Genomic DNA, 27,826 nt, shown 5'->3' on the forward strand with positions numbered 1-27,826 from the left:
TGTTTTTTCCTGAGCAGTCAACAGGAACATAGAAAGTTGCCTTACAGTGAGCCAGACTATTGTTCTATCTAGCTTAGTACTGTCAACACTGGCTGGCAGCTGATCTCCAAAGTCTCAGGTGGGTGCCTTTCCCTACCAGGAGGTGCCAGTATTACTGAACCTTGGAATTTTCTGTATGCAAGACAGATGCTCTGCCACTGAGCTCTGACCATAGAGACACCATAGTACCTTGAGACCTCAAGCAGACATAAGAGACATCCTTCACTGTGTTAATGCATAAAAACTTCAGTCCATGTCTGCTAAGTCCCTTTGATGCCTAACTGTGTTGGATTGCCACCCAATATGTTCTTGGTGATGATCCTACATCTTTGGTACTCTTTTGCACCTGAAACACATCTAAGTCGGAGCCAAGAGATATTGCTAGACTTTCTGTTTATTTAAGTCAGCATTCCCTGGACCAAGTTGATGCTAATGAGGCCTTGGCTTATCTGTTTTATCCACTTTTGTCAAAACAGTTTAGGTTTCTGCTCTTTACAGAGCTTCTGAGCAGGTAGAATTTGGAATATCAACAACATTATTGTTTCCCCAGCCAGCCTGCGTTTCCTGCTGATGTAGATCTTTCTTTTCCTTCGCTTTCCATTTCAGAAAATCTTTGGAAGAACTGGATATGGATAAAGTCACAGCAGCTATGGTCCTAACCAGTTTATCCACCAGCCCTTTGGTCCGCAGCCCTCCTGTCCGACCCAATGGTAAGCACTGTATTCCTACTGACAAGAGATCGTGAAAAGTGGTAGGGATAGTGAACTTAAATTTCATAAGTGGCTGCAATTCATGAAGCATGTATGTCTAACTATAGTAAGTATCCATCTGTTGCACTGGGAACATATAGAAAAATAAATCATATAAACCAGGGGTCCCTAAACTAAGGCCCGGGGGCCGGATGCAGCCCAATTGCCTTCTAAATCCGGCCCACGGACAGTCCGGGAATCAGCATGTTTTTACGTGAGTAGAATGTGTCCTTTTATTTAAAATGCATTTCTGGGGCCTGCCTGGTGTTTTTACATAAGTAGAATGTGTCCTTTTATTTAAAATGCACCTCTGGGTTATTTGTGGGGCATAGGAATTTGTTCATTCCCCCCCCATATAGTCCGGCCCCCCACAAGGTCTGAGGGACAGTGGACCAGCCCCCTGCTGAAAAAGTTTGCTGACCCCTGGAAACCATTATGCTATTAGGGGACCTTGTGATCAATGCATTGTTCATGAGTCACTTTTTTCTGAACAAGGGGGTGGGGAGTAATTTTGAGCAGACAAACAGCAGAGAGGGAGATATTTAGGCACTCCTTTCCCTCCCCGGTTTTTCCTCTCTGGGTAGAAGCTTCTAGGCAGTTTTTAATTTAAAAACAAAACAAAAAGAGAGAGAAGGGGGGCATGAAACTTGCTGCTGTGTGTAACAGGTAGCATATAAGATCAAACTGACATTCTTCTTTAAATAAGACAAAGAATAACAAAGAAGATGGCAGGAAAACAAGAATCAGACTTACTCTCTCTTTGTTTGTTTCAGCCTCATTCTATCAGGCTTTCTTCTCTTTTCAAAATTTTGTTCAAGTATAAATCTTTTCTTTTAAAAAAAAGAAAGATAAAGAGAAGTTAAAAAGCCAGAGAACACAGAAACGCCATAATTATGACTGAGCGTTACATTTGAATGATAGGTGCTTTTTTCACCCCTTTAGCTTCTGTGGACAAACAGCATTTAAAACTATCCTCGACTTACTTATTTATTATATAAAATTTACATGCTGCTTGATTGTAAAAAAATACACACATAACTCTGATACCAGCTGTGCTATGTGTGTATAAATTAGTGAAAGGATTGCAGTACTCCCAGGTATAAACTCTTCACACATTTACAGCTGCAGGACTGTTGCCAACATTCTCTTCTAAAAAACTGATACAGTGGTACATCAGTTCTCAAATGTAATCCGTTCCGGAAGACCATTTGACTTCCAAAACGTTCAAAAACTGAGGCACAAAGGGCTTGCTGCAAGTTAAATTGAGAAAATTGAAAACACACAGTGAAAGCTATTCAACTTCCAAGGCACGTTTGAAAACAGAAGGATTTACTCCCGTGTTTTCGATGTTTGAAAACCGAAACATTCAGCTTTTGAGATGGTCAAAAACTGAGGTACCACTGTATTGAGTTGCTTTGGTCCAGGGGTAAACAGAATATTATCCTCCAGATGTTGTTGAACTACAGTTCCCATCATCCTTGAATTGTTGCCCAACACATCCGGGGGGGGGGGGCTACCATGTTGGCTGCCACTGCTTTATCCAGTGCTGTTCAACTTTAATTCACTTTCCTTTCCTTTTTGATCTCACGAATTTCTAGAATCCTTAAATGGATCTTGGAAAGAAGGAGGATTCGTGCCTTCGAGTACCAGCAGCAGTGGATATTGGAGCTGGAGTGCTCCAAGCGACCAGTCAAACCCATCCACCCCTTCGCCCCCTCTTTCTGCCGACAGCTTCAAACCATTTCGACTGCCCTCCCAGACAGATGACGGCATTGACGAAGCTGAAACTAGTAGTCTCCTCTTTGATGAGCCCATTCCTAGGAAGAGGAAGGTGAGCCCAATATTGACTTCATAGGAGACTCAAGCTTATGTGGTACCCTTGGGGTTAATTTACAAACCTGAGGGGTGCATTGTTTCCTAAGGGATAGTATATTCACTGTTTGCTCCAAGATGTTGGCATGCTTTTTAAGTGTCCAACCCTGGGGCTTATTGACAAAGTGCCACAGTCAACTTGTCATGGTTTCTCCTCTCTCTTCTGCCACATCGACGTAGGTCTCTTACCATCTAGTTCAAATATAAGTAATCAAAGGCATTATCCATCTTAAATTAAGTTACAGTGAAAAGTTTGAGCACAGAAAATAACTTGTCTTTTTGAAATAACAGAGATTCCACACTGGAGTGGAATGGAATATTACATCTCTCCCTTTTCACTTTGCAAGTTACATACATACATACATACATACATACATGTGTGTGTGTGTACAGGCGAAACTTGGAAAATTAGAATATCGTCGAAAAGTGCATTTATTTCAGTAACGCAACTTAAAAGATGAAACCAATATATGAGATAGATGCATGACATGCAAAGCAAGATATGTCAAGCCTTTATTTGTTGTAATTGTAATTATTTGTCGTTAGGCGGGTCAATTATAAATGGAATGTAATTAATAAAATGTAATAGCAAGGTTTATTTTTGTTTATTTTTGTATTATTGAAACTATTTGTTTTATTACTGTGGAATTTCCAAAAGAAAGCATTTGTAAAAATTAAAATAAAAATTAAAAAAATGAAAAATGAAATAAATGCACTTTTCGACGATATTCTAATTTTCCGAGTTTCACCTGTATATGTAACTGCATGTGGTGCCAATAAGGATGTCATCTTATTTTAAACAATCTCTGGGTGCATTCCTGTAAACCCCCTAGTGCAGCTGTGGGGGCTTCCTTCAAACAAAGCATATCCCCCCCCCCCTGCAGAGGATCACTTGGGGAAAGTGTTTTGACTCCAAACCACTTCCTCAAAATGGACTTCAAAGGGCTCATTGTAAACACTGATAATCAAATCAGAGGTTATAGTAAGCTCCTTTCAAGGTGCATTCCTGGCATCAGTCACCTGATAGGCAGTGAAAGTACATCTTCAAAGGTGGTTATCAGTTGAACATATCTAATTCCCCATCCCTTTGGTAAGATTTTTTATTAAAAATGCTTTTTTAAAAAAATGCCTGATTAATCAGGAACACCAGAAACACTTATCTATCATCATCATCACAATTATTATTTATTAAATAGCTATCTGCCCAATGTAACCATTTTACATTATAGAAGTAACAATACAGATAAAAGCACCAATTAAAATGGGAAGGGAAACATTATAAAAAGACAATCAAAAGCCGTATGGAACAGAAGAGTTTTACAGCTATGGTAGGTAATGAGCAGCCCAGCCTAATCTCTCTAGGTGTCTCTTGGTCATGGGACATCCATATCAAGGCCTCTGAGAGTCATAGATTTTAGGCAGGTTCATATAGGAGATGGTGGGTCTTGCCTACAAACTGTTTAGGGCTTTATAGGTAAGAAGAAGCACCTTGAATTGTGATTGAAAACAAACTGGAAAACAGTGCAATTGCTGTAGGACTAGTGTTATATGATCCATAAAGCACTCACCAGACAAATGGTTGCCATATTTTAGTTGATTAGAAAAAAGATCTAATAAGTTAATTAAACATGGCAGCCCTAAGGTGGATCAAGACACCGGGGGGGGGGAGAGAGACGGGACACGCTATAAATAAGTCAGATCGTTATAACAAAAGAAAGAAATCTCTATGGAAAACCTCGTTTTAAAATTTTGTGTTCTCTAGCGCCATCTGGTGTTGCATGTTTATAGTGCATTCAAATCGCTGTATCTTTACTAATGGAGCAGAGTCCCTAGTGTGTTCCTTAATTCTTGGTGCTAGATAGCCCTGGCATCATGATGAAGCCTAATGTTTTTTGGGGGGGAGAGTTTATGTGGCAACATACCACAAATTGGCAGTCTCAGTTTTACTTTACTAGAGAAATGAATAAATTATCCACACTTTTCCTAGAGTCTGCCATGATATACTATTATAAAACTTTAAAAGGTACTTTTTCTGCTTCCCTAGGAGTGCCTTTTTTGGTCAAGCAATAGAACAGTTCTACATTGAAAACCACAAACGTTGTACTCAGTGCAGTACACATAATTTACCTAAAAACCTGTAAAAGTGAACACATGGGAACAGTCACTTGAAAGATGCCATACTAATTACTTCTGTATTAGCGTTAAGCAGAAATTTACAAAATGGTCCAATTTATGATACATAGAAGTCAAGCAGATGTGTGAACAAATTAATTAATCTGTATTCTGTCATTGATTATTATTTTTCAGAATTCCATGAAGGTGATGTTTAAATGCCTTTGGAAAAACTGTGGAAAAGTACTGAGCACAGCCGTCGGTATTCAGAAACACATCCGGACCATTCACCTTGGGTAAGAAAACTACTGTCCCTTCTATCTGGGAAAAGACTGATATCCAAATCCATTTTACTCAGAAATAACCCTAATTGATTTCACTTGGATTTATATCCCTAAGCAACAGAGCTTGCTTAGAATCAACCGCTTAGCTGTGGTATCTCAGTTCTAAACTTTCAGATTGATAAACATTTTGAAAAAAATTCTATGGGCAGTTTCCATATTATGTCAGGATATCTTTTCACCTGTATCAAAGTTGTTTCTAAAGTGATTATGAAGATGTCATGCAGGTCTAGTACTCGCGTAACGCTAAAGCTAAACAGTGGCTCAACATGAATAAGCAAATGTGAGCTAAGCCATGCTTTGGCTTAGTGTGTCATCTCAATCTGTGCTCGTGGTTTGCTCTTTCCAGAAAAACCACAAGCTGTAACCAATGTTTGTCCTATGGTTTAAAACAGGCATCCCCAAACTTCGGCCCTCCAGATGTTTCGGACTACAATTCCCATCTTCCCTGACCACTGGTCCTGTTAGCTAGGGATCATGGGAGTTGTAGGCCAAAACATCTGGAGGGCCGCAGTTTGGGGGTGCCTGGTTTAAAATCCGTGGTTTGTCTGGGGGAGCCTCACTGTAACTCATTCCAGTCATAATAAGTCATTATTTATTGTGACCCATTAGCTTTTAAATTCTAGTGCCCCTTTATTCTGCCTCTGAGGCATACATGCCTTGCATGCACACATCAACAAAATGACACAGAAAGCCCACAGCCAAATGAAGAAGATATCTTAATATTGGTCCAACTGTCAGTTATAAAAGTTGTATGTCACATCAGCTACAAAAGATGAGAAATGTAACTTTTTGCATCTTCCCATATACTAACATCACAATTCTACTTTACTGCAGTTAATTTAATACGCTACAAATAACTTCTTGGTCTCCACTTGATTTAGGCGTGTGGGAGAGTCCGACTACAGTGATGGAGAGGAAGATTTTTACTACACAGAGATACGCCTCAACACTGATTCTGTAGCTGATGGGTTAAGTAGCTTGTCTCCCGTCTCCCCGTCTCTAGCATCTCCTCCTCCTTTTCCATCACAAGATGTGAGCAAAAGTGACCTGTCATGTGCCAAAACAGATGTGAAAGGGATGACACCTCTAAGCCGCTCGGCTCCTACCAATCTCTACCTCGTTCACTCTGACCATGCTTACCAGGTAAGATTCTTTTCCCCGTAAGGGTTACTTGCTCAGTGTAATGGGAAGCCCATGGTTTCTAATGTGAATGAGCCATGGCAAACATCAGTCTTGTGTGTTCACCTTCCCCTCCTTTTCTACTCTTATCATGGACAAGAAGCTTTTGATTATTAAGCAAACCACAGTTCAGTGTGACGTCTGAATTTTAGGAAATGTGGTTTGTTCAAACTATGGCTTCCTTCTACTGATCTATGGGGTGGGGGAATCCAGACTATTTATTAGAATCTATTCTTTTCTAATGTTACCATTCCTTTCTTTATAAATGAAATCAAGACAGCTGAAATCAATTAAAACATTCAAATTGTCAATGACACCGTCTACCAAGCCCCAAACAAGCACAACATCAGAAACAAGCAGAGAGAAAATATAGGCACCTAGCAATTCACAAAAGAACAAAGGCTGGTCTGAAAAGCGAGTAGGCTGCCTGGGGTCTGAAGGCATAAAGTACTATAAACTAGCTATCCCCCCCTCTAGGAGAATATTTCAGAAACTTTACGCCATGATTGAACGACCTGTTTCTGATAGACTCTTGCCAAACCTCAGTCTACAAGGGCACCCATAAGCTGGGTGTTCAACAGCTTATGCAAGGTTATATATATATATGAGAGGGAATCGATCCATCACCATTTGCTCCAGTATACGTGTTTCCAATCCCTGTGCAAGTCTTGTAGAGGAAAAATCTGCAGCCCCTCAGAGAATTAAACTGCAAGTCAAACATGAGACGATAGTGTTACTGATATTTATTTAACTTCGTTGTTTTTTCTTTCTTTCAGCAATTGCAGTTAAATTCTGAAAGATCTCTGCATACTGCCTTCCCTCTTTTCCCCTCCCCATTCTTGCCTTGCAATTGCTGCATAAGCCCTGACTTTTTGACTTGTTTCAAAATGATGCCAGATAGCACCCTGTGCTTGCTCATGTTTATTAACTGTTCTTTTCACCATTTCATGATAGTTTCTGTGAGAAACTAGCTAATGTCATTTTCTCTCCCACCCACTCTGGTGTTTGTTTCCCCCTAAAGTGCTGCTTCTGTGATATCTGATTTTTTTAAAAAAAAACCAAAAACCAGTATTGGGTCTGCATATATTGGAAAACCGTTCATTCCTCATGAATTATTGTGAATGCAATTCTTCTTTCTGCTTGCAATACATATCATTAGACATCCTCCCTGTACCCCTCAGAGAACTGCATGAAAAGTACAGTGGGCAGGGAAGGGCCATAGCACAGTAGCATCTGCTTGGCGTGCAGGAAGTCACAGGTTTAGTGCCAGCTAGGACTGGGAGACACCCCCAAACTGAAACCCTCTGTCAGTCACTGTTGGCAGTACTAACCTAGACGGACCAGTGCTGTGACTCTGTACTCCTATGTTCAAAATAATCTCTTTCCAAAACTTGATACCCAGTTTACGGTCCTTAGTATAAGACAGTTTGCAACATAATTCTGTAGAACAGAGATGTTCCTCCTTAACTGACTGCTGTTTTTTAAAACAGGCCACAGCTCCTGTGAACATTCCAGGAACAACAAAGTTCACTCCCAATGGAAATAGCTTTAGCATCTCCTGGCAATCGCCCCCAGTTACCTTCACTGGCATTCCAGTAAGTAGAAAACCAACAAAATAGAACAACGGGAGGTTTTCTTTATACCCGGGATTCAGAATCGCTGTCCCTCCAGATGTTGCTGGACTCCAACTCCCAACAGCCGTAGCCAGCATATGGACCATTGTCATGGAAGATGGGAGCCGCAGTTCAGCAACATCTGGAGGGCCACAGGTTCACTATCCCTGCTTTTATATTGCGGTACAATTGCTGGAAGCAGGCGCCGTTGTCTTTTGTCCAGGTGAACATTCCTTTGTAGCAGTGCTCTGTCCTCTTCCACCTGCCCTGCCCAAATCTGTAATTTGTGGGTGCATTGTTGAGATCAAGAGAGTCTAGTGGGAGCTGAGTAGAAAGACTGGCAAATGAACACAGTATTCCAGCTGTGAATCAACTAGTCCCTGCTGCCAGCTGCTTGCATTTTGGACCTTACATTGATGCTTCTTACTATAACAGGCAGTATCAAAGTGTTTCTCCTCTGGCACCATGATCCTGAATAGGTGATGCTCCCCAAAGTTATAACAGTTAATTCTGACGTCCTCCGGTCTATTGGATTTGTAAGCCGCATAGGACACTGGCTTGATGGTTTCTCCTCTTCTCTTCCCTTCCCTGCATTATTTTTGTTGACATGTGGTCCATTGTAATCCCATATTGCTTTCTATCATTCTTCTGCCCAGCTGCTTATAGCCCCTTTGTTTGCCATTTCTCCCTGCCTTGCATTTCTCCAACACAAATGGCTCCTATAAGTAAATTATGTTCTAATTTTTATTAAAATGATTGTTCCACCATTTAAGTGATTGCCATCAGAGCATAACTCTCCTTTTCCATATCTAAGTGTTTTACCTAAGGCCACACGTTCTGAATTTTCCATTTCCTGCAAATGCACAAAGCCTCTGCTTACTGACAGTGTGAATTAGGCACCGATAAGGTACTGCCCGCTTCTTCCCTCTCTTCACCAAGTGTATCACAAAAGCCTCTTACTGTCAACCTTTGGCATGTCTTGGAGGTTTTCTGTAGAGTCTGTGGTCTCCTGCTGAGCTGATAAAAAATGAAAGTAGCTGAATCAATTACATTGCTTTCTGCCAATGAATATTTATTAAATTCTATCAAGGAACAGCTAGCGGTGAAAGGCATCATGCTGGTAGCAATTTGAACAAGAGACTCTTAACAGAACATGCTGCGCATAAAATACTCCCAAAATTTGATTTCATGACAATACGGTTGATCTAGAATAATTATAAAGGTGGCTTGTTCTCTGTGGCGCTGTAGAAAATTGGCTGAAGTAGCACAAGAAATCCAAGATTCTTATTAGTCACTCTGTAAACCAGATATTGAAGGCAACTGGATTATGCATGTAGGTATTCGGGGAGCTTCAAGCAATGCCAGTGATCTTTTGCCTATAATGACTTACCATTCCCAACAAAATTAAACCAAGTAAATAGTTCAAGTGAATTAGAAAGTGCATGATTTTTGAAATTAAAAATACAACAAAACAGTTTAATATAAAGGATTTTCCGGTTTTCGTAGCAATACTAAAATGCACATTTAGATAAACATAATGCCATGTGTTTCAAAGCATTTGTATTGTTTCAAAGTACTTTTTAAAATCACAGCTATGTGATTTTGGCATGTGTTACATTTAACTCCTAGGATGGTGCCATAGCTTCTGCTAGCACAATTTAGTTGAATACGGTCGAAAGATTATAAGGAATCAATATCATTGTCTGGAGCATTTTCCCATTTCACTGTAGTTTTCTAGACGAGTCCATATATTAGGCCAGAAACTAATAAAATGTTGAAGCTGAATAATGAAAGCATTAATCCTGAATTTCTCTTGGAATATACAGGTGTGCCTTCAATGGCTTTTCTGGAGTGTTTGATAGCAGTCAATTTTTTTGCCCTAACTTTATATAGCAGGTCCAGGATGGTTGCAGGCATAAATCTCTTTGCAGTGTGCATTAAAATTTCACGGCATTGGTCAAACATTGATGAAGTTTTGATGAAGCTATATAGGCTCTTCTCGGAACAGGCTCGTTAATGGTCTGTCACTTGAGTAGCAGCCTCCGTGTTTACTGTGTGTTGAATGTCTTGTCCTTCTCACCCTATGATTTGGAATGTCCTAGGACCAAGTGCCAAAGGGACGTGGGTGGCGCTGTGGTCTAAATCACTGAGCCTCTTGGGCTTGCTGATTGGAAGGTCGGCGGTTCGAATTCCCACGATGGGGTGAGCTCCTGTTGCTCAGTCCCAGCTCCTGCCAACCTAGCAGTTTGAAAGCACGCCAAAAATGCAAGTAGATAAACAGGTACCGCTCCGGCAGGAAGGTAAACACCATTTCTGTGCGCTGCTCTGGTTTTGCCAGAAGCGGCTCAGTCATGCTGGCCGCATGACCTGGAAAAACTGTCTGCGGACAAACACCGGCTCCCTCGGCCTGTAAAGCGAGATGAGCAGTCATTCGCGACTGGACCTAACAGTCAGGGGTCCTCTACCTTTACCTTTAGGACCAAGTGCCAGAGATTCAAGTCCCCTGCTGGAAGATTAAAATGTGTTTTGCTTCTGTTGCAACTAGATATTGGTACTAAGAGAGTGCAGGAAGGTTCTGATTAAACCTAGGGAAGGCATATCAGTTGTGCATAAGTCATGAAGTCTTCCTTGAACATTTTAAAGGGAAGTTCAAATGGTCACCTGCTAGGGGTGGGTAGTGCTGGCTCATTCAAACTGTAAAGTCTACTGTTAGACTTCCCCTTGGCCCCATAGCTGCTGGTTCTGGTGGGTATCCCAGTCCCCATCTCTTCTCCTGCACCACCATTCATTTCGTTTTGATATTGGATACGCCAGAGAATTTGAGACAAGTGCAGTAGAAGAGGAATGAGGCAGAGGAACTGGAATAAATGTTCAGCAGGACAATGTAGCATAGTCCTACATGGAACCGTGCTAGTTCAGATATTTGTCAAAGGACACTGCATGTTCAGATGTTCCCTGTCACTTAACATTTCTTTCCATGCATATGGGTGGAGGTGGGGGGCTGAATTTTTTTTTTTAACATGGGACGCTTTCAGTTCTGCCATGTGCTCCGCTGAATGCTTGGCTTGGCTGTTGGAGGGCCAATGAGATGTAGCAGCCTTTAGGAAATGCAGTACATATAATCCATTGTGTCCCTTCCCATTGAAATTCTGTAATCAGAATTGTATTTTCATCTCTGCTTCTAGATTTCACCAACTCACACACGTCCTGCAGGGTGTGGAGAGCAGAAGCAGCAAATTCAGACCGTCCTGTCATCCCCTCCTAGACTGTCAGTTGGTCTAAGGTAAGAGATGTTTTGCTTCTGACAGCAAATCACTAAATTAATTGAGGGGGGGGGAGAGACTGTAAATTATTTGTTTCCCCTCCATTACATATGTTTCGATGAAATTCTTTTCAATATAACTAGACAGCAAAATAATATTGAAAATGTTTTTAAATCATTATTGATACATTTTTCTGTTTACAAATCCCATTAAATTCTTTCTCAGTCCAGAAAAATAAGTACAAAGCCCATCTTCCGTCTCTTCTTAAAGAAAAGTTTGTGTCCACTGATTTGCTCCTTGGCTAGGAAATGAGAGGGGAAAGGGGAATATAACTTTGCTCCTTTTTTGGAGTTGAAAGGAGACTGATAAAGGATATGTGAAGGTTTTTTTTTAAAAAAAATGAAATGGGTCTGAAGGAGTGACTTTTTGTTCTACTGAATGAGGATGAAGGATTCTTGCTAACTTCACTTGTGAAGATTTAGGTTGCCATCCTATATTCACTTACCGAGGGAGTAAGCCCCACTGAACTTATTGGACTTACTTCTGTGTAGGCATGCATAGAATTGCACTCCTAGCAGAATAGTTGGCCTCATATTTGACCCTTCAAAGAAAATTTAAGGAGTAGTAGAACAGCTGGTTATTCATGTTCAAATAGCTATAGGAAGAAAACCAAGTGTTCCATTCTGTTGAAAATTTTCATTGGTTTACCAAAAAAAAACCCTCATTCCATTCACCACAGCCATCACAAACTAGTCTCAATTGGATAGACTTCTCCTGATTCTATGCTTCTTGCAGCAATTTTCCATTTTGGTTGTCTTTTACATCCTTTTTCAACTCCAGTCTGAGATAACTGAGCTCAAAGTAATCTTTGGATTTCCAGTAACACTTATAGCAAATTCTCCATGTCAGTATTTTAGATGAAATAACCATAAAACCAGCTTTCCTTTCCATTATTCTCGCAGAAAACCGAGGGGAGAGGGGAAGAAATGTCGCAAAGTGTATGGGATGGAGAACAGAGATATGTGGTGCACAGCTTGTCGTTGGAAGAAGGCCTGCCAGAGGTTCATTGACTAAAGCATGGAAGAAACGATGGAGGGGTATGGAGTGATTTATGGCAGGATTTTCTCGCTTGCAGCCAGGCTGTGTGGTTTTCCTCTTCTTTTTCTGTCCACTTCCTTCAGTGCTGGCTTCTACTTTGCACTCTAAAGTGAAGTAGTTATACCCCAAGAGAAGGACTTCTTCGAAGCCGACATGCAGCAATATAGTGGGAAACAAACAAAAACAAAACCTTCAAAAAGTTTTGAAGCAGGAGCAGCTATATGTCTTTTTTTTTTCTTTAAAAGAAAAAAAAGAAAAGAACTCTTTTTAATAACCTTGAACAATTTGCCTGCTGGGACCATGTGTTTTTTTCACACTGCATTATTGTCTGTGTTGTGAACTTTGGGGTGGGGGTGGGAATCAAGTGATACTTCTTTCCCTAAAATGTTTATGCACCACACAAATGCATAACATAAGCTACAATTTTATCAAGAGCAGCTCTCCCGGGAGTGGTGAATATAATTATAATGTGAGCAAGTCTTGATTCAGAGGCGGGGACGTGTCCTTTAGAGGTACTAGGATGCTGCCTTGCTGGAAAGACAAGCATCCTTGTGAAGAATATTTTGTGAGAGGTCTCAAACTTGAAGCCCAAGCACAAGTCTTGTTTCTGTGCTAAAGGAGGATACGTGGGGAGGGCAGAGGAATCACCAGCAGGCCCAAACTAAAAAGTACAACCACAAGTGGGAAGGGAGTCAGTAAAGTTAAATGACCTTCGGCTGAAATAAGAATAAGAACTTGGGTTCCAATATGATCTTCCTAGAAGTGATTGCAGGAAAATTATTTGTGCTAAAGGCCCTGTTAAGGAGGAGCATGTGGACTTTTGTCAGCATTTATTCAGGGATGTGACAATCCAAACCAGCAGCTTCCTTCCCTGCCTTTTTATATGACATTCTGAAATGAACAGATCAGTTAAAATACAAGGCATTATTTCTGGGGGTAAAGGCTACATGGAGGAAAACAGCTGAACAACAACAACAACAACAATGCTTTCCAATAAGTAAAATAGGAGTGTCGCATAGCAGTTATATGTGTATATTAAAAAATACATAGAGGGTAAAGTTCTTTCAAGGTCAGAAATAAAAGGTCTTCAAGCTGCCTTGCACTTTGATAGGTCTTGGTGCTTTAGTGTAATTTAGTATTGGGGTGGCGTCCATTAGAAGGCACATATTATATTAGTGGGGTGGTGGCTGAGCGAGCTTTTGAATATCAGTGGGGGGGAAATGCATACAGGTAGATAGAAATTGTTTGTCTGAGCAGGCCCCACTAAAACAAATGAGATTGGTGCAATAGCACAATGGGATGCTTGTTCTTAAAACATCCTGATGGATTTTTGTCCTGTGATATTAACTCAGGTGGAAAAAGAATGGTATCCCAAGTTGGGAAAACAAGAGCAAGAGTGGGAGCCTATGTGGATGTCAGTCCAACTATTGCATGACTACATGTCATAGGCAAATTTTATTTTTTGTAAGACCACAGATACTGGTCTGTCTACCAATGGCTGAGGGGGGCAGCACAACATTTAATTGGAGCACAGCATCTATAGCTAGGGTTAGTCCCCACGCAAACTTTTTTTTAAAAAAAATAGCTTTAACAATAGGCCTCTTCCTTTGTAGGGTTCTCCACAGGTAAGCCTAAGATTCCAAAACGAGTGTATTTGGGAAACGTCTGGGTTGCATCAATAGGGTTCTCCTGTGTAAGCAGTCCCAAAAGAAATTCAAGCAGTTTTCTCTAACACCTCCAAAGAACACAATCCTACAGATCTTGAGCTGATGCAGTCAGTCTTAACAGCTGCAGGATAAGGATCATGCCTTCCTGGAGATGCGGCAGTGAAATACAGTGGTACCTCTGGTTAAGAACTTAATTCGTTCCGGAGGTCCTTTCTTAACCTGAAACTATTCTTAACCTAAGACACCACTTTAGCTGCTGCCACGCCGCAGAAGCACAATTTCTGTTCTCATCCTGAAGCAAAGTTCTTAACCCGAGGTACTATTTCTGGGTTAGCAGAGTCTGTAACCTGAAGCGTTTGTAACCCTAGGTACCACTGTAACAGAAGGCATGAGTTTTATACAAAACGGCATTTAAAACAAAACCAAAAATGAATAGTGTTGTTACTACATGGCAGCTTTTTAGATCTAGCCTGACCATTAAAGTTAAAAGAAAAGGTAATATTTGAGAGGCAGGGGAGTGAAGCTTTGTTTTTAGTTGCATCTTCAAATGTCAGTGGTGTTTGGCAAGGCTACCAGCAATGCATAGTGTTTACGTGATCGGGAAGCTAACTGCTAATTCCAGAGTTGTATACCTAATGTAACAGTCACACCCTGTGTTCATGCTTTAATGTGTAATGTGTTAGGTTGCAGTCATTCTTATGTGTTGCTGTATATCTCTTGAGTGTTCACAATGATCTGTTTGAGGTTTACTCAATAGGGATCACCCATAACCTCTGTTTGGACCTGTTGCTTGGAGACGAGTACAAACAGTAACCTACTTCCTTAATGTTCAGGGGGAGAAAAGGTAAGGCACAGGCTTCATTCCTAATGTTGCATAGGCAATGTTTGTAGAAGGCATGCTTGCTAAAAGACCCAGGTCCAATTCCTGGCATTTCCATTAAAAAAAACCTTAAACAGGACTATGAAAGACCTCTGCATGAGGCCTTAGAGAGCCACTACCATTTGGAATAGATATTATTGGCACCGATAGGCCAAGAGTTTGACTTTGCAATCACATGTTTTTAGAAGAATGAAGTACCGCAGAAATATTTTGCACTCAGCAAATTCTTTATTATTTAAATGTTCCAGTTGAGGTTCACATGGTCCTGTTCTAGTTCTGTGGCATTTTCACAGGACAATATTGCCATACAAGTGGCAGAATGATAACTCACATTCAAATAAACCATTATATGTCTAAAGGTCACAAAACCAGAAAGTGTAAGGGCAGAGAATGGTAAATATTTAGGCTGTTGGTGGGTGGGGCGGGGGCAGGTATTGGAAATACATAATAAACTAGAAACCCACAGCTGGTATTTCGTTGCATGTATTTATGGATACGATTGGAAATTCTGTTTCAGGATGGTGGCATATGATAGGGACTGTACCAAATTATTATTATTGGTGCTCTCAAATGTTCAGAGCTGAAGTCAGCCCTTGACATAGCTAAATATTCACAAGACTTGAAAACCAATGTTTGACCCTTGATCGTTTTAGCATTTTTGTCAGGCATTCTCAACTTAACTCTGCATTCATGAGGGCTAGAAACACTGAAACATGATCTTCCCAGGATAATGCCTGCTGAATATTGCCCACGACACTCTGTCTTAATGCAATAGCGTTCATAAAAATTAATCGGCATCAACAACTTATTTCTCCCATCTCCATTTCTCTGCTCTGCAAAGCTTTCTTATACTGTGTATGATTCAAGTCTTGAACAGTGGGAGTGTCCTATGTGGCAACACTGAGATAGGCTTTGTCTGAACTACTGTTTGCCATAGCTAGGTTTAAGGCCAAGCTGCCCTAAGATAGGATTTGGTTGTTTACTCAATTATTGAACCACCTTATAAGTGATTCTACTGGACCTCTTACAGGAAGAGAAGAGCGTAATTTTACAATAGAACTGCTTGAGCTTGCCTTGCTGTACATAGTAACTGCTTGTTCTAAAATTGCTTACAACATAACATTCTTTTTTTATTGTTGTAGAATTTCAATAGGGCTTTGAAACCCAGGAAAACCACAGAAAGTAGGTCATTAGCTAGAATTGTAATTAAGCCAGCTTGTCAGGTGAGAAAAAGGCTATACTGAACCACAGGAGGCTGCAGGCTGTTTTTTAAAAATACTTGTTGAAGTCCATTCATTTAAGTGGGTCTACTCTGAGTGAAGTTTATTTGGATACAGCCGAGTTTTGAATATCCGACCATGTCAGAGTTAGCCATCAGAGGCCTAGAGTCTCTTGGATGAACCCGTTGAGAACTGCCTTGTGGTTAGTGTTATATATGAAAATTACACCACCACCAAAAAAACATGCAGTGTGGACTTGCAGCTCAGTGGAAGTTTTTATTCTACTTTCCCTTTGAAAAACCTGCTCTTGCATTTCAAAAGAGGTTGAGCATGCAGTGGAAGAAAACAAATCTGAGGCTCCTTGGACACACAATTGTTTCTGGTTCTTTGTCACTGATTCTATTTGAAATGTGGAATATGCTGTTGTCGACCTGATCCCTATTCTAAAGATCCACCGCATCCTAAACTTACCGTAGTTTAGGAATCTTACCGTAGGCTTGCCCCCTAATTGTTATTCCCCCCCCACCCTGCCCTATTGACTCTTAAAAATTATGTAAATAAATTATTTTCCCTCAGGGAAGGAAAACAAAAAGAATAGCAATATAGTTTTGTTTTAAATAGAATTGGTTGAGCACAGAGAGAGAGATAAAAAGTTTTTGTTTTCTGGCCAGATTTATTCAATAAAATTTGGAAAAATTAGTCCCTTGAAGTTGTTTATAGAAACAAGCATTTATCTTAATCTTGTGTATATTCAGTAAGGCGGGTTTTGAAAGGTGACATTTGTTTACATTAGGAATTGAATTCTAGTGGACCCTAATTCAATTGGCAGTTGACCGTTCTTTCTACAATCACACTGCTCAAGTATCTGCAACAGAATAACCGCTCTTTTTTTTAAAGTTTATTATGTGCAAATAGTGTGTCTTTCAAAGACAAAAAGGTATTTGGACATAGTCAAGCCAGTCATTCCTATGCCCTGTAGGCTCAACATGGGATGCCCACTTGCCCCCCCCCCCCGTGATCCTCTCCCAAGGTAGAAATTAAATTCTTTCCCAGGCAATACTGGTCTTATCTGTACCCAAGGAGTTGCAGGATCCACTTTCAGGCATCTTTTCAATCCCAAAATGGGTAGCAGATTCAAGGGGGTACCAAGTGTATGAAAACTCAGTATTGTGCTGGGGGGAAACAGGCAAGGAAGAGGCTGTAAGACAGTTTGAGGTTTGTTTCCCTTCTGATCTGTGTTCAGATGGGAACTTCTTACCAGAGCTTTTTTTAATTGTTATTTATTTTTTCTTTATAGATTTGTTTTAATGGAACTTCCTCTAGGTCAACTTCATGTCAGCAAGATAGAATTTTAAATAAAAATGAGACTTATTCATATTCCTACATATGAAAATATGGCATAAATGGCCTTTTTGTGGCTACACATACAGGAAACCCAACACTCCCCCCTCCTTTTTAAAAAAATTTTTAAAAAGGCAGTACTTTTTTATGTGAATGAGGGGCCACCCATCCTTTATCTGAGCATAATGTAATACTGTTTTTGTATAGTCCCGTTCTGTCAAACGCCTGGCCCTCAAGTCCAGTATATAGTGCATGATTCCTTTTCGTGATCAGAGCTCTCATAGGGATGCTGATCTTGCGAGAACTTTCACTTTTGCAAAAGTTTTGTAGGAAACGAATACTAAAGTCTGCCCAGAGAGAGAGAGAGAGAGAGGTCATTCTGTATACAGTATTAGGAACATAAAAAGAGCCTGCAGGATCAAGCCAATGACCAGTCTAGTTCAGAGTCTTTTCCACACACACACACCAAATTCGCCAACCAGATGCCAGAGAGAAACTGATTATAATAAAAAAATATAAAAAAATCATTCCAACCTTAGAGACCAACTAAGTTTATCATTGGTATGAGCTTTCATGTGCATGCACACGAAAGCTCATACCAATGACAAACTTAGTTGGTCTCTAAGGTGCTACTGGAAGGAATTTTGTTTGTTTGTTTCGACTACGTCAGACCAACACTGCTACCTACGTGTAACTGATTATAATCAGTTTGCAAGGGTGTTTCTTGGAAATTTGGGGTGCCCAAGTGTGAATATAGTAAAGGCCAGTAAGCTGCTAGGCATTGCAGGTGTTCCAGAGTCTATTGCACCAGACAAAGAGTAGGAGTGGATTGGCAGACAAATTAGAGTCAGGCGGGTTGTCTGAGGAAAAGAGGTTTCTGAGCATCATCGTTCTATGTGATTTTCTGTCTTGGGAGTCCCTAGTTCAGCAAAACACTTAAGCTCACGTTTAATTGAACTTGCTTATGTTTTTTTTTTAAATTAGGACCACTTAACAATGAGGCTGAGTCCCTTACACTATTAGGGTGCTAGAATGTGACTAATTATATTTCTAATATTGTATTTATACATTTACATTGCACGACAATCTGGATTTTTTGAGGTGCCATGCCATTTGTTGTCTAGGTCCAGAAAGCTTTTTTTCCTCCCACAATTTATATATATATAAGGGAGAAGTAATTAAAGATATGCCAAGAAGTAGCCAGCTTCATTGACTCTTTATAAAATATTGTAAAATTAACGTGTCTCGTGGTGGTCTTCGTGTCTGAGATATGCAGTAGTTATAGCAAAAATTAAATAAAAAAGGAAAGCGACAACAGCCTTACTGAATGGTGCAATATAGATTTTCTATTAAACAAAGGGCTATCTTGCTGAAGAAAAGTATAAGCCACTGTGAATAATAATAATAATAATAATAATAATAATAATAATAATAATAATAATAATAATTTATTATTTATACCCCACCCATCTGGCCGGGTTCCCCCAGCCACTCTGGGCGGCTTCCAACAAAACATTAAAATACAGAAATCCATCAAACATTAAAAGCTTCCCTAAACAGGGCTGCCTTAAGATGCCTTCTAAAGGTCTGATAATTGTTATTCTCTTTGACCTCTGGTCAATAATTCTGCAGCATCTTACTAGCAAGTCTGCATAGCCAGAACTTTTAGCCAATTTAATAGGTTTCCAAAATTTGAATAGGGATGTAATTTGAAAATCCGTTTCAGAGAGGGATTTTTCTCGTCATTGTCAGTTTGAATCCTATTCTCAGGGCCATATGTCCCATAGGAAAGGAAGGTTAACTAGTATTTGAGTCCTGAAAAAGTCTTGTCTTTTTGTCATAAACTGGTCTCTGCCTAGTTCTGGCTTTTAGACAACATGAAGGTAGCTTAAAATTTGCTGGTTTCAAATCTGCTGGTTTCAAAACATACTTTGGATTGACCCACAGTCCTAGGTAATGATTATTTGTTTTTAACCACAAGACTGAAGGCTTTTCAAGCATCATAAGGAATTATCTTTTTTCTCTCTTACATTCTTCAAAGGAAAAAGAAAAAATGCTATCTAAAACCCCTAACGTTCACCAAAGATTAAAGATCCAGGGAGCAGGTTATCTTGTCGTTGCTCTCTTTTTTTACCATTGATGTTCTATTGTTATGGATCTCGAGGAAGGTCAGTGTGCAGACAAAAATACAAGCTATGCTTGTAAAGAATTTGAGCCAAGATGAAGTCTTTTTTTTATCAGAAAGCCCTGATTAGGGATACAGTAGTCATGCAATTTAGGTTATCAATATCAAATACCTTAAAATGCACTCATGTTGTACAAAGGTGGCAGTACTTTGCATCAGGTGAACAGATTTCTGGTGGGGATGGAGAACAGAGGCTAACTATTTAGCTGAATACCACCCTATTTTCCAAGTACTTAGATCAAGCTTGTGGCTTAATTACACAGAGTAAATTAATGAACATGGTCTGTTCTAATTGTCAAGCTTTGATTAAATATTTGGATTGATATTATATTATATTGATACTATTCTGGAGATCCCGAGTCATAAGATGGCTAGATTGGCCTCTACTAGAGCCAGGGCCTTTTCAGTACTGGCCCCCACCTGGTGGAACGCTCTTTCCCAGGAGACCAGAGCCCTGCGGGATTTGTCATCTTTCCGCAGGGCCTGCAAGACAGAGCTGTTCCGCCTGGCCTTTGGGTTAGACTCAGCCTGACCCCTGTGTTTTCCTCCCCCATGGCTTGGATTTATGGCCTACTTGAAATGAGGCTGCAATTTAAATTTTAATACTGTATTTTAATCTGTATTTTAATTAATTGTTTTTATGTTTTATTGTAATTCTGTTGGTGTCAGCCGCCCTGAGCCCGGTTATTGACTGGGGAGGGCGGGGTATAAATAAAAATTTATTATTATTATTATTATTATTATTATTATTGATATAGTAAAAGCTTCCTCAGGTTGCAATAATGGCACCAGTCCATCCTGACAAAGAGTAGCAAGCCTAATTATAATTTACAGTGGATCCCCCCCTTATCCTAAAAAAAAGGAACTTTGTTTTACTCCAGAAAGGTGGTCATTTTCTTTTAAAAGGGGGGGGATAGGGGAGAAACCATTTTGTACTTAGAAAATAATATGTATCTGAAGTCTGGGATCCTAAGTTCATATTTGGAAATAAGTTACAAATGAAATAGTAGAGCTGATTTTCAGACAAAATCGGTAAGGGCTGCAGCTCCTGTCATTTGCTGGGAATAAGTATTTAAATATGTGCTTTAATGTCAACAAGACAAACTATAGACTGTTAGGAACTGTCTGTAAGTTGAGGCTAAGAACCTGAAATCCAAGCTTTCCGTTTTCTTACAGTTATTTGAGATTCTCTTTAAATGTTTAGATGTAGATGTTTTAATCAGATTCTGATGTTGTGGAAATACCTTGGTTCTGACGAAGGTGGCACAGGCCTGGTTTGAATGCAGCGTTGCCTGTTTTGCAAACCATAGTTGGTGAAGACAAGAACAAGGGTCAAGCCTGCATACTCTTCCCCCTCCCCTCCTCTTGAGCATTGGCTTCAGTGTGGAGATCTTGGTTTGCTTTTAAATCAGAGTTCAGTGTCCAAAACAGGAAACTGCTTTAATATCAGTTTACTAACAGAGGTATTAAATCAGAAGACAACCCTGGGCAACCTGTCTGAATCCAACCTACTTTTTATTTTTTGACAGACGTGGCAAAGTTGCAACCTGTACATATATTCAACAGAGGCCAGCTCAGCATGTAAACTTCACTAAACAAATCAACTTGTGAGGTTAGCCTAGGAGGGGAAAGTTTGCCTGGCTCTCGACAAGCTTGGAAACCTAGGCTGTAGTCTACAAAACTACTTTGCTGAAGTTCTCTTGCAGATTTTTGCTGAACTTGAGTTTTATAGCTGCAGCCACTGTTGAATGTCTATGCTAATTCAACTTTTATCTCCTGTTTCTGTCTCATGTCCATCTCTGAGCTACGTTGCAGCTTATAGAAGTTTTGACTTATTTGTGAATTATGCTCCTAGCCTTCACATGTGAGAAGATATGTTTTAATATGCATGTTCGTCAGGTTCGGAGCTTTCTAGAAGAGAAGTGTAAGAGATTTCCATACCCTTTTTCTCCCTGTCAAGACTGTATTGCTGCTGAAAATGTATAATTTTAGTGAATGTTGGAGAGGCACATGGTACAAAATAATAAGCTTTCTTTTTTCGGGGGAAAAGCTAAGTTCCAAAGTGTACATGGAATACATGTTATCAAGCACACTTGGTAAGCGCAAAAGCACTAGTTTATATTTAAGAAATTGACAGCACAATCCTAACCATGTCTACTCAGAGGTAAAACTTACTGAATTCCATGGGGCCTATTCCCAGGTTAGGATTGCAGCCTAATATGTCAATCTTAAATGTTTAATTCATGTGTTCAGTTTGGTTTTCTAGCGATTACTTGCAGAGTTCTATAAAACTGCAGTATATTTATAAAGAAAGAAAAAAACGACCTGTTAACAAAAAGCTCATTGGGAATATCACTTTAAATTGAACTAGTGGATTCTAATAACAAAAAAGGTTTCAAGAAGGAAATGTAGTTAATATTATTCAGTTACTGCAGGGATCGGGAACTTTTTCAAGACCTAGGGCCATGTCCCCTTCTGGGAAAGTTCCCAGGGGAGAATGGGATCTGAGGCAAAAAGCAGGCAGAGCAAGAAATGCGAATTTTATAGGCTAGCTTCTACACAGACACTCCTCATCCTATATTCTCAACCCAGGCAAACAAGAGGCACTATCAAAGTTCAAGGATGCATTCAAGGCAGGCAGAAACACAACACTCAGTTGTAGGGCCAGCAAGGGGGTGTAGCCTGTGGAAAGTCCTGAGGGCCCCCACCCCTGAGGTTCCCTGCCCCGGAATTACTGCTTCCACAGTTAACGTTTGCAGGATAACTTATTTATGTCTCCTCCCAGAAGACTCTATGGGTTTTAATGAATGTAACTGTAAAACTATGCATTTTTCATAAGAACATGTGTTACGATATACCGGTTTAGAAATATTCCTAAAGGTCTACTAAAATGGTTAAATGTCGCCCATGGTGAATTGCTTGAATTTCCATTCTTGGCACACTTAAAATTCTGCTTTAGAGGGACGAGAAGGAATGGCGTCGTGGAAGAAATGTGTGTTTCTCTCTCTCTCTAGGTAATGCAGTTTTAAGACAAAGGGAAAGCAAGCAAGTGAACTGCTTTCATGTCCCATTTATTTTTAGGCAGGAGACTTGGGTGTTTGCCGGTGAGTCTTAACAGTGTGCAGTGCATGGTTTTGACTGGGTTGTGCCCCATGTTTTTATATTAACTGTGAGCAGCATTTAGTGGCCTGTCCATTCTACATCCTGCTCTATCAGCGACTGTGTACATTCAGCCCTGTGAGTGGTTACTTGAAACTAGTTGCCATAGAGAGTCGGGCCAGTCTTCCCCACACTGATGCCTTCAATATATTTTAGACTATGACCATCAATTCCAGCTAGCATTGCTGCACTGGGTAGGATTGATTGGGAAGTAATAGTCCAAAATATCTGGATAGGCACTAGGTTGAGGAAGTCTGGGTTCAAATACCACCAGCCAATTTAAGAAGTAACTTTTGAAAACCTTGTCAAGATTCTGAATATGCAGTTGTAACGGAGCAGAGTTGCAGAGTAAAAATGGCATTGTTAAGTTTTATTTTTTTACTGTAGTGTTAATGAGTTAAAATCCTGCCATGTTTTATTGTAAACACAGTGCCAAATATTTCCTTTTGCCTGATTAACAATACAGTTTTAGGAAAACTAGCATCCGTCCAATACAGGATGAAAGTCTCTTGCTAGTCTCCTAGGACTCGAGTTATACAATAAGATGTTCTCACAACTGGGGATCTATGCAGATTTGGAGGAATCTGCCTGCAAACATCATACTGAAGTGCTGAGCCTTGGACAATGCACAGATAGAGCTACAATTACTACATTACTAGAGGGCTTTTTCATAGTAGTATATTGTGCTCCCCGCGCCAAGGAGGTGACTTTAGGTTAGCCTCAGATTAGAGTCAAGCATACCTCGGAGCAGGGAGTGGAATTTCATCCACCAAAATTCAGCATGAATCTATCTGGGGAATAACTGCGGCCTACCTCTAGTCTGACACGGGGACAGGAGGCAACTTATCCCTAGGCGAATGCTGCAAAAAATTACTAACGTGTTTCAGGACCTGTAAGACTATGTCATATGCCTGCGGTTTCACTTCCACTGGAATCAGTGGAGCTCCTTCCAAAGAATGCAATGAGAGTGAGTCATCCTTTGGTTTTCAATAGGAGTCTCTTTTATTGTCTGTTTTAATATGGGGAATTCACTTTATAAATATTTGAAAGAGAGCTTCCAATTTTGGCACTAATGGAAATACTGGATACTTTTAATATATATTTAGAAGGTTATTTGAAAAGCAAAATGGTCTGTCTTTTTATATAATTTTTAGCCAGATACATATACTCTGATTACTACTTCTGTGGATTCCTATCAGACTGTAAGGGGGGGGGGGACTAGTTCAGGTTTCAAAACCCGGGAGGTAGGGGACAGGGGAACTGACTGTTTTGAAGTGCTTTGCTAGTTTTTAGTATATTGTGTGTTTGTATATAAATATATCTATATACAGTATAAAGACATATAAAAATAGGTCTGTAAGGTTCAGTGTTTTGTGTTTTTATCGCTGTACTCTAAGGAAATAAAATGTGTTTTGTATTGCTTTATGAATTAATTACAAAAGGCTTTATGCATTGATCAAAATGTTTTCTAGCTATTTTACACCAGAAGTTGATAAATAACTCTAATCCTATGTAAATTCACAACATTGAGTTTAGAAGTGGAATTTGAGATTTTTAAGCTGGCTCTGATGGCACCAGATAAAATGCACTTTCTTTGTGGCATGTAATATATTTTGCTCTCAATGGGCTTTAAAACAAAAGACCACAACATGTTTACATCTTTTCTTGTGCCCTCCTCGTCCCCTCCTTCCTTTATAATAATTGCAAAAAAATATTTCCTATTTGGGGGGGGGGGACAAACAAATATCTGAGTTACTGAAGTAACATTGTTCAAGAACGGATTGTTGGGAATAGATTAGTATGTTGGTTTTAAAAAAAACAAATCATTTTAGTGATAGTCTTCAGTATGTGAGCTCTATTTTGTGATGCTTGGTTGTGGCAAATATGCTGTTGCTTATCTAGTCTAAATATCATTGCTTTCTTGTATTTTACTGTTAATGGCTATTCCATAAGTTGCACTTGCCTGAACTGAGTCAGAAGAAGTCTTGCGGAACTATTGAGACTGTTACGATGTCCAGAAACATTACTTAAATGCACTTATAATTGATTTACTACCATGCAGTATGTTGAACTGTTTCATGTAATAAAGGCATTTGTTGTATAAACTTTGTCGTGGGGGCCTGTTTTCCTTGAGCTACTTATTTTTGTGCTGAAACAAAAAAATAGGGGGGACAATAGCAAAGGCAGGGGAACACACAGCCGAATCTAATGTACTAATCTACTTATGGAAACATGGAATTTAAGTAATTGAAAGGGTTCAAAAGTCCAACACATTTTTTAAGTGATGGCTCTTCTTTGGGACGGATTACAAAACGATGGATGGGTATAAAGACAAGACCAAAAAAGCAAACAAAACCCAATAGTTTTAAACACCAATATTTGTCCATATGTTATAATGATTTGAGATAGCTCTAATTTGTATACGCTAGATCCGTTACCCTAATGGAAGGGAAGCGAGACTTAAATATTTTGATACACAATTTTCCTTCATGTTTGGATAGTCCTAAGAAGCAAGTATTCTTGCGCAAGTACAGCTACACTGCAGACCACTACTGTAATAAAAACTCCCTTTGCTCAACCGTGTACACCATGGGTAGGCAAACTAAAGCCCGGGGGCCGGATCCAGCCCAATCGCTTTCTCAATCTGGCCCCTGGTGGTCCAGGAATCAGTGTGTTTTTACATGAGTAGAACGTGTCCTTTTATTTAAAATGCATCTCTGGGTTATTTGTGGGGCGTAGGAATTCATTCCCCCAAAAAATATATAGTTCTCCCCCCCCCATGGTCTGAGGGACAGTTTGCTGACCCATGGTGTACACCATGCAGGAGTGCCGGCTTGACCCCACAGCTGGGTTACCCAGGGCCAGGCACGCTGCCATGCAGTGTGCATGGCCCTGACACCTAAATTTGTGGGTGCCAGGCACCGATGACACCATGAGATACTAAGTTCTGTGTATCCTATTCAAAGTGGTACCCAGATATTGGAGTAAGACACACCTGCAATAATCTTCTCCATTCACAAGCCTTTTGCACTTTTACCAGTCTGGCATGATAGGACAGGCACCTGCTAGTGTTGCACCAGAGGGAGTCAGCCCAGCCTCACACACCAGCATGGATTTCCTGCAACTGGCTCCTCTATACCCAGCACAGCAGCACCTAGAACAAAAAGACATCTCACTTTAAAACCAGCTGGAAAACCCGTCCTACTAAATACATGTAAAACCATCTTATTATATACATGTATTCGTTGAGCAAATCTTTATCGTAGGTTGCCCTCTTGTGGTTAGAAAGTGTGTTTGCAGCTTTAAAATCCCTAAAACCGCTATTTACAAAGCAGCTAACGCCTGTCCTCTTTCCAAATAATCCATACAACTGGCAGTGCTGGTGGTGCTGATAGGAACTGCAGCCTAGTTAACATCTGCATCCATTCTCACTAAATTAAATGCTATTAAATGTCACATTCTCACTAAATTAATTGGAGCAAGAGCACAGAAGGATTCTACCTCAGAACCTGCTTGGACGGTCGGAGCTTAGCTCCAGGGCCTGTGGCATCATAAGGAAAGTGAGTGATGTTGATACCTCTGGGCTGTAGGAGGCAGGACTACCACATCAGAAGATGCCAATTCCAGAAAGGATGGAGATTGTGCCCCCCCTCTCTCTCTAAGGTAAAGGTACCCCTGACCGTTAGGTCCAGTCACGGACAACTCTGGGGTTGCGGTGCTCATCTTGCTCTATAGGCCGAGGGAGCTGGCGTTTGTCCGCAGACAGCTTCCGGGTCATGTGGCCAGCATGACTAAGCCGCTTCTGGCGAACCAGCACACGAAAATGCTGTTTACCTTCCCACCGGAGCGGTCCCTATTTATCTACTTGCACTTTGATGTGCTTTCGAACTGCTAGGTTGGCAGGAGCTGGGACTGAGCAATGGGAGCTCACCCCGTCGCGGGGATTCGAACTGCCGACCTTCTGATCAGCAAACCCTAGGCTCAGTGGTTTAGACCACAGCACCTGCATCCCTTTAAGATAGGCATGGCCAAACTTGGCCCTCCAGCTGTTTTGGGACTACAACTCCCATCATCCCTAGCTAACAGGACCAGTGGTCAGGGATGATGGGAATTGTAGTCCCAAAACAGCTGGAGGGCCAAGTTTGGCCATGCCTGCTTTAAGGCAATGAAACAGTTCAGCAGTTTAATGGTGCAAGGGATTCAGAGGAGGAAAGCTATCCTTTTTAATTAATTTGTATGCTGTTATTGACTTTTGTTTCCCCCTTCTTCCTAGCAAAACAGGATCAACTGACCTATTCTCCCTTTCCCCTTCCTAGTGCATAAAAATCCAAATTAAAAGAAAAAGATAACAAAGAAATATGATGCAAGGGGGGTTAAGCTATTGCACAGGTGATGAAGACCTCCTCTCCAATTGTCCCACTAGCACCTGGGTTGGGGGCCACAGAAGGATGTGGCCCTGTTTATGACAAGGATGGCCAGCTGTACAGACCTGTACAAAAATATTTTTTTAATCATGAAACAATAGCTTTTACACCTCAGTTCTTACTATCTTGGTTTGAGGGAATGAGTACGCAAATCAGGATAAAAGGCCTATTGAAGTCAGGCACTAGTGGCAACAAGATTATCCATTGTGCAAAATATGTACAATTTGTGCACCCAATGTTTGAGCTGTACAACTTAGTAAGTAACACTTTTTCGCAAGAACACTTACATGTGTAGAGATACACTGGGCACAGATACAAGCTAATGGGTGAGCAGCAAGCTTTTTTGCATTCCACCACTGATTCCAGTTTTTTGAACTGGAATCAGTGACTTCTAGCCTGGCAGTGGGGTCAATATACAATATACATACCTGGTGTGAGGCAAAGGTGTAAATCACAACAAATTGTCCTGCTTTGTGTGTAGGCAGTGCCTTTCTCCTTGCCTGCTACAGTTGCCTTCCCAGAAACTTTTATGTGCTACTTTCCCTGTGAGATTAGAAGCCCTGCAGCTAAAAGTAATTTCTTTGTTTAAATATTTATCAACCACAGTGTCATAAAAAAAACCCCACAACATACAAAAATTATAATAAGACCAATGAAAACATTGGTTAAAAACATCAATAA

General features: G+C 40.3%; 1 protein-coding gene across 2 annotated transcripts in view; it reads left to right on the forward strand.

Annotated features, from left to right (window-relative positions):
- ZNF704 (zinc finger protein 704) overlaps positions 1–26,449 on the forward strand; it is a 61,569-nt gene extending 35,120 nt beyond the window's left edge. The window contains exons 3-9 of one of the 2 annotated variants that reach the window (XM_035126040.2): positions 646–749; positions 2,387–2,619; positions 4,968–5,068; positions 5,998–6,259; positions 7,786–7,890; positions 11,094–11,191; positions 12,134–26,449. In XM_035126040.2, coding sequence (XP_034981931.2) covers positions 646–749; positions 2,387–2,619; positions 4,968–5,068; positions 5,998–6,259; positions 7,786–7,890; positions 11,094–11,191; positions 12,134–12,245 — 1,015 coding nt within the window. In that variant the 3' untranslated portion in view covers positions 12,246–26,449. The remainder of the gene's footprint in view (positions 1–645; positions 750–2,386; positions 2,620–4,967; positions 5,069–5,997; positions 6,260–7,785; positions 7,891–11,093; positions 11,192–12,133) is intronic. The other variant, XM_035126042.2, reaches the window with a different exon arrangement.
- Positions 26,450–27,826: the final 1,377 nt, after the last annotated feature.

The sequence above is a fragment of the Zootoca vivipara genome, chromosome 8, assembly GCF_963506605.1.
Source record: "Zootoca vivipara chromosome 8, rZooViv1.1, whole genome shotgun sequence".
NCBI classification, from domain to species: domain Eukaryota; kingdom Metazoa; phylum Chordata; class Lepidosauria; order Squamata; family Lacertidae; genus Zootoca; species Zootoca vivipara.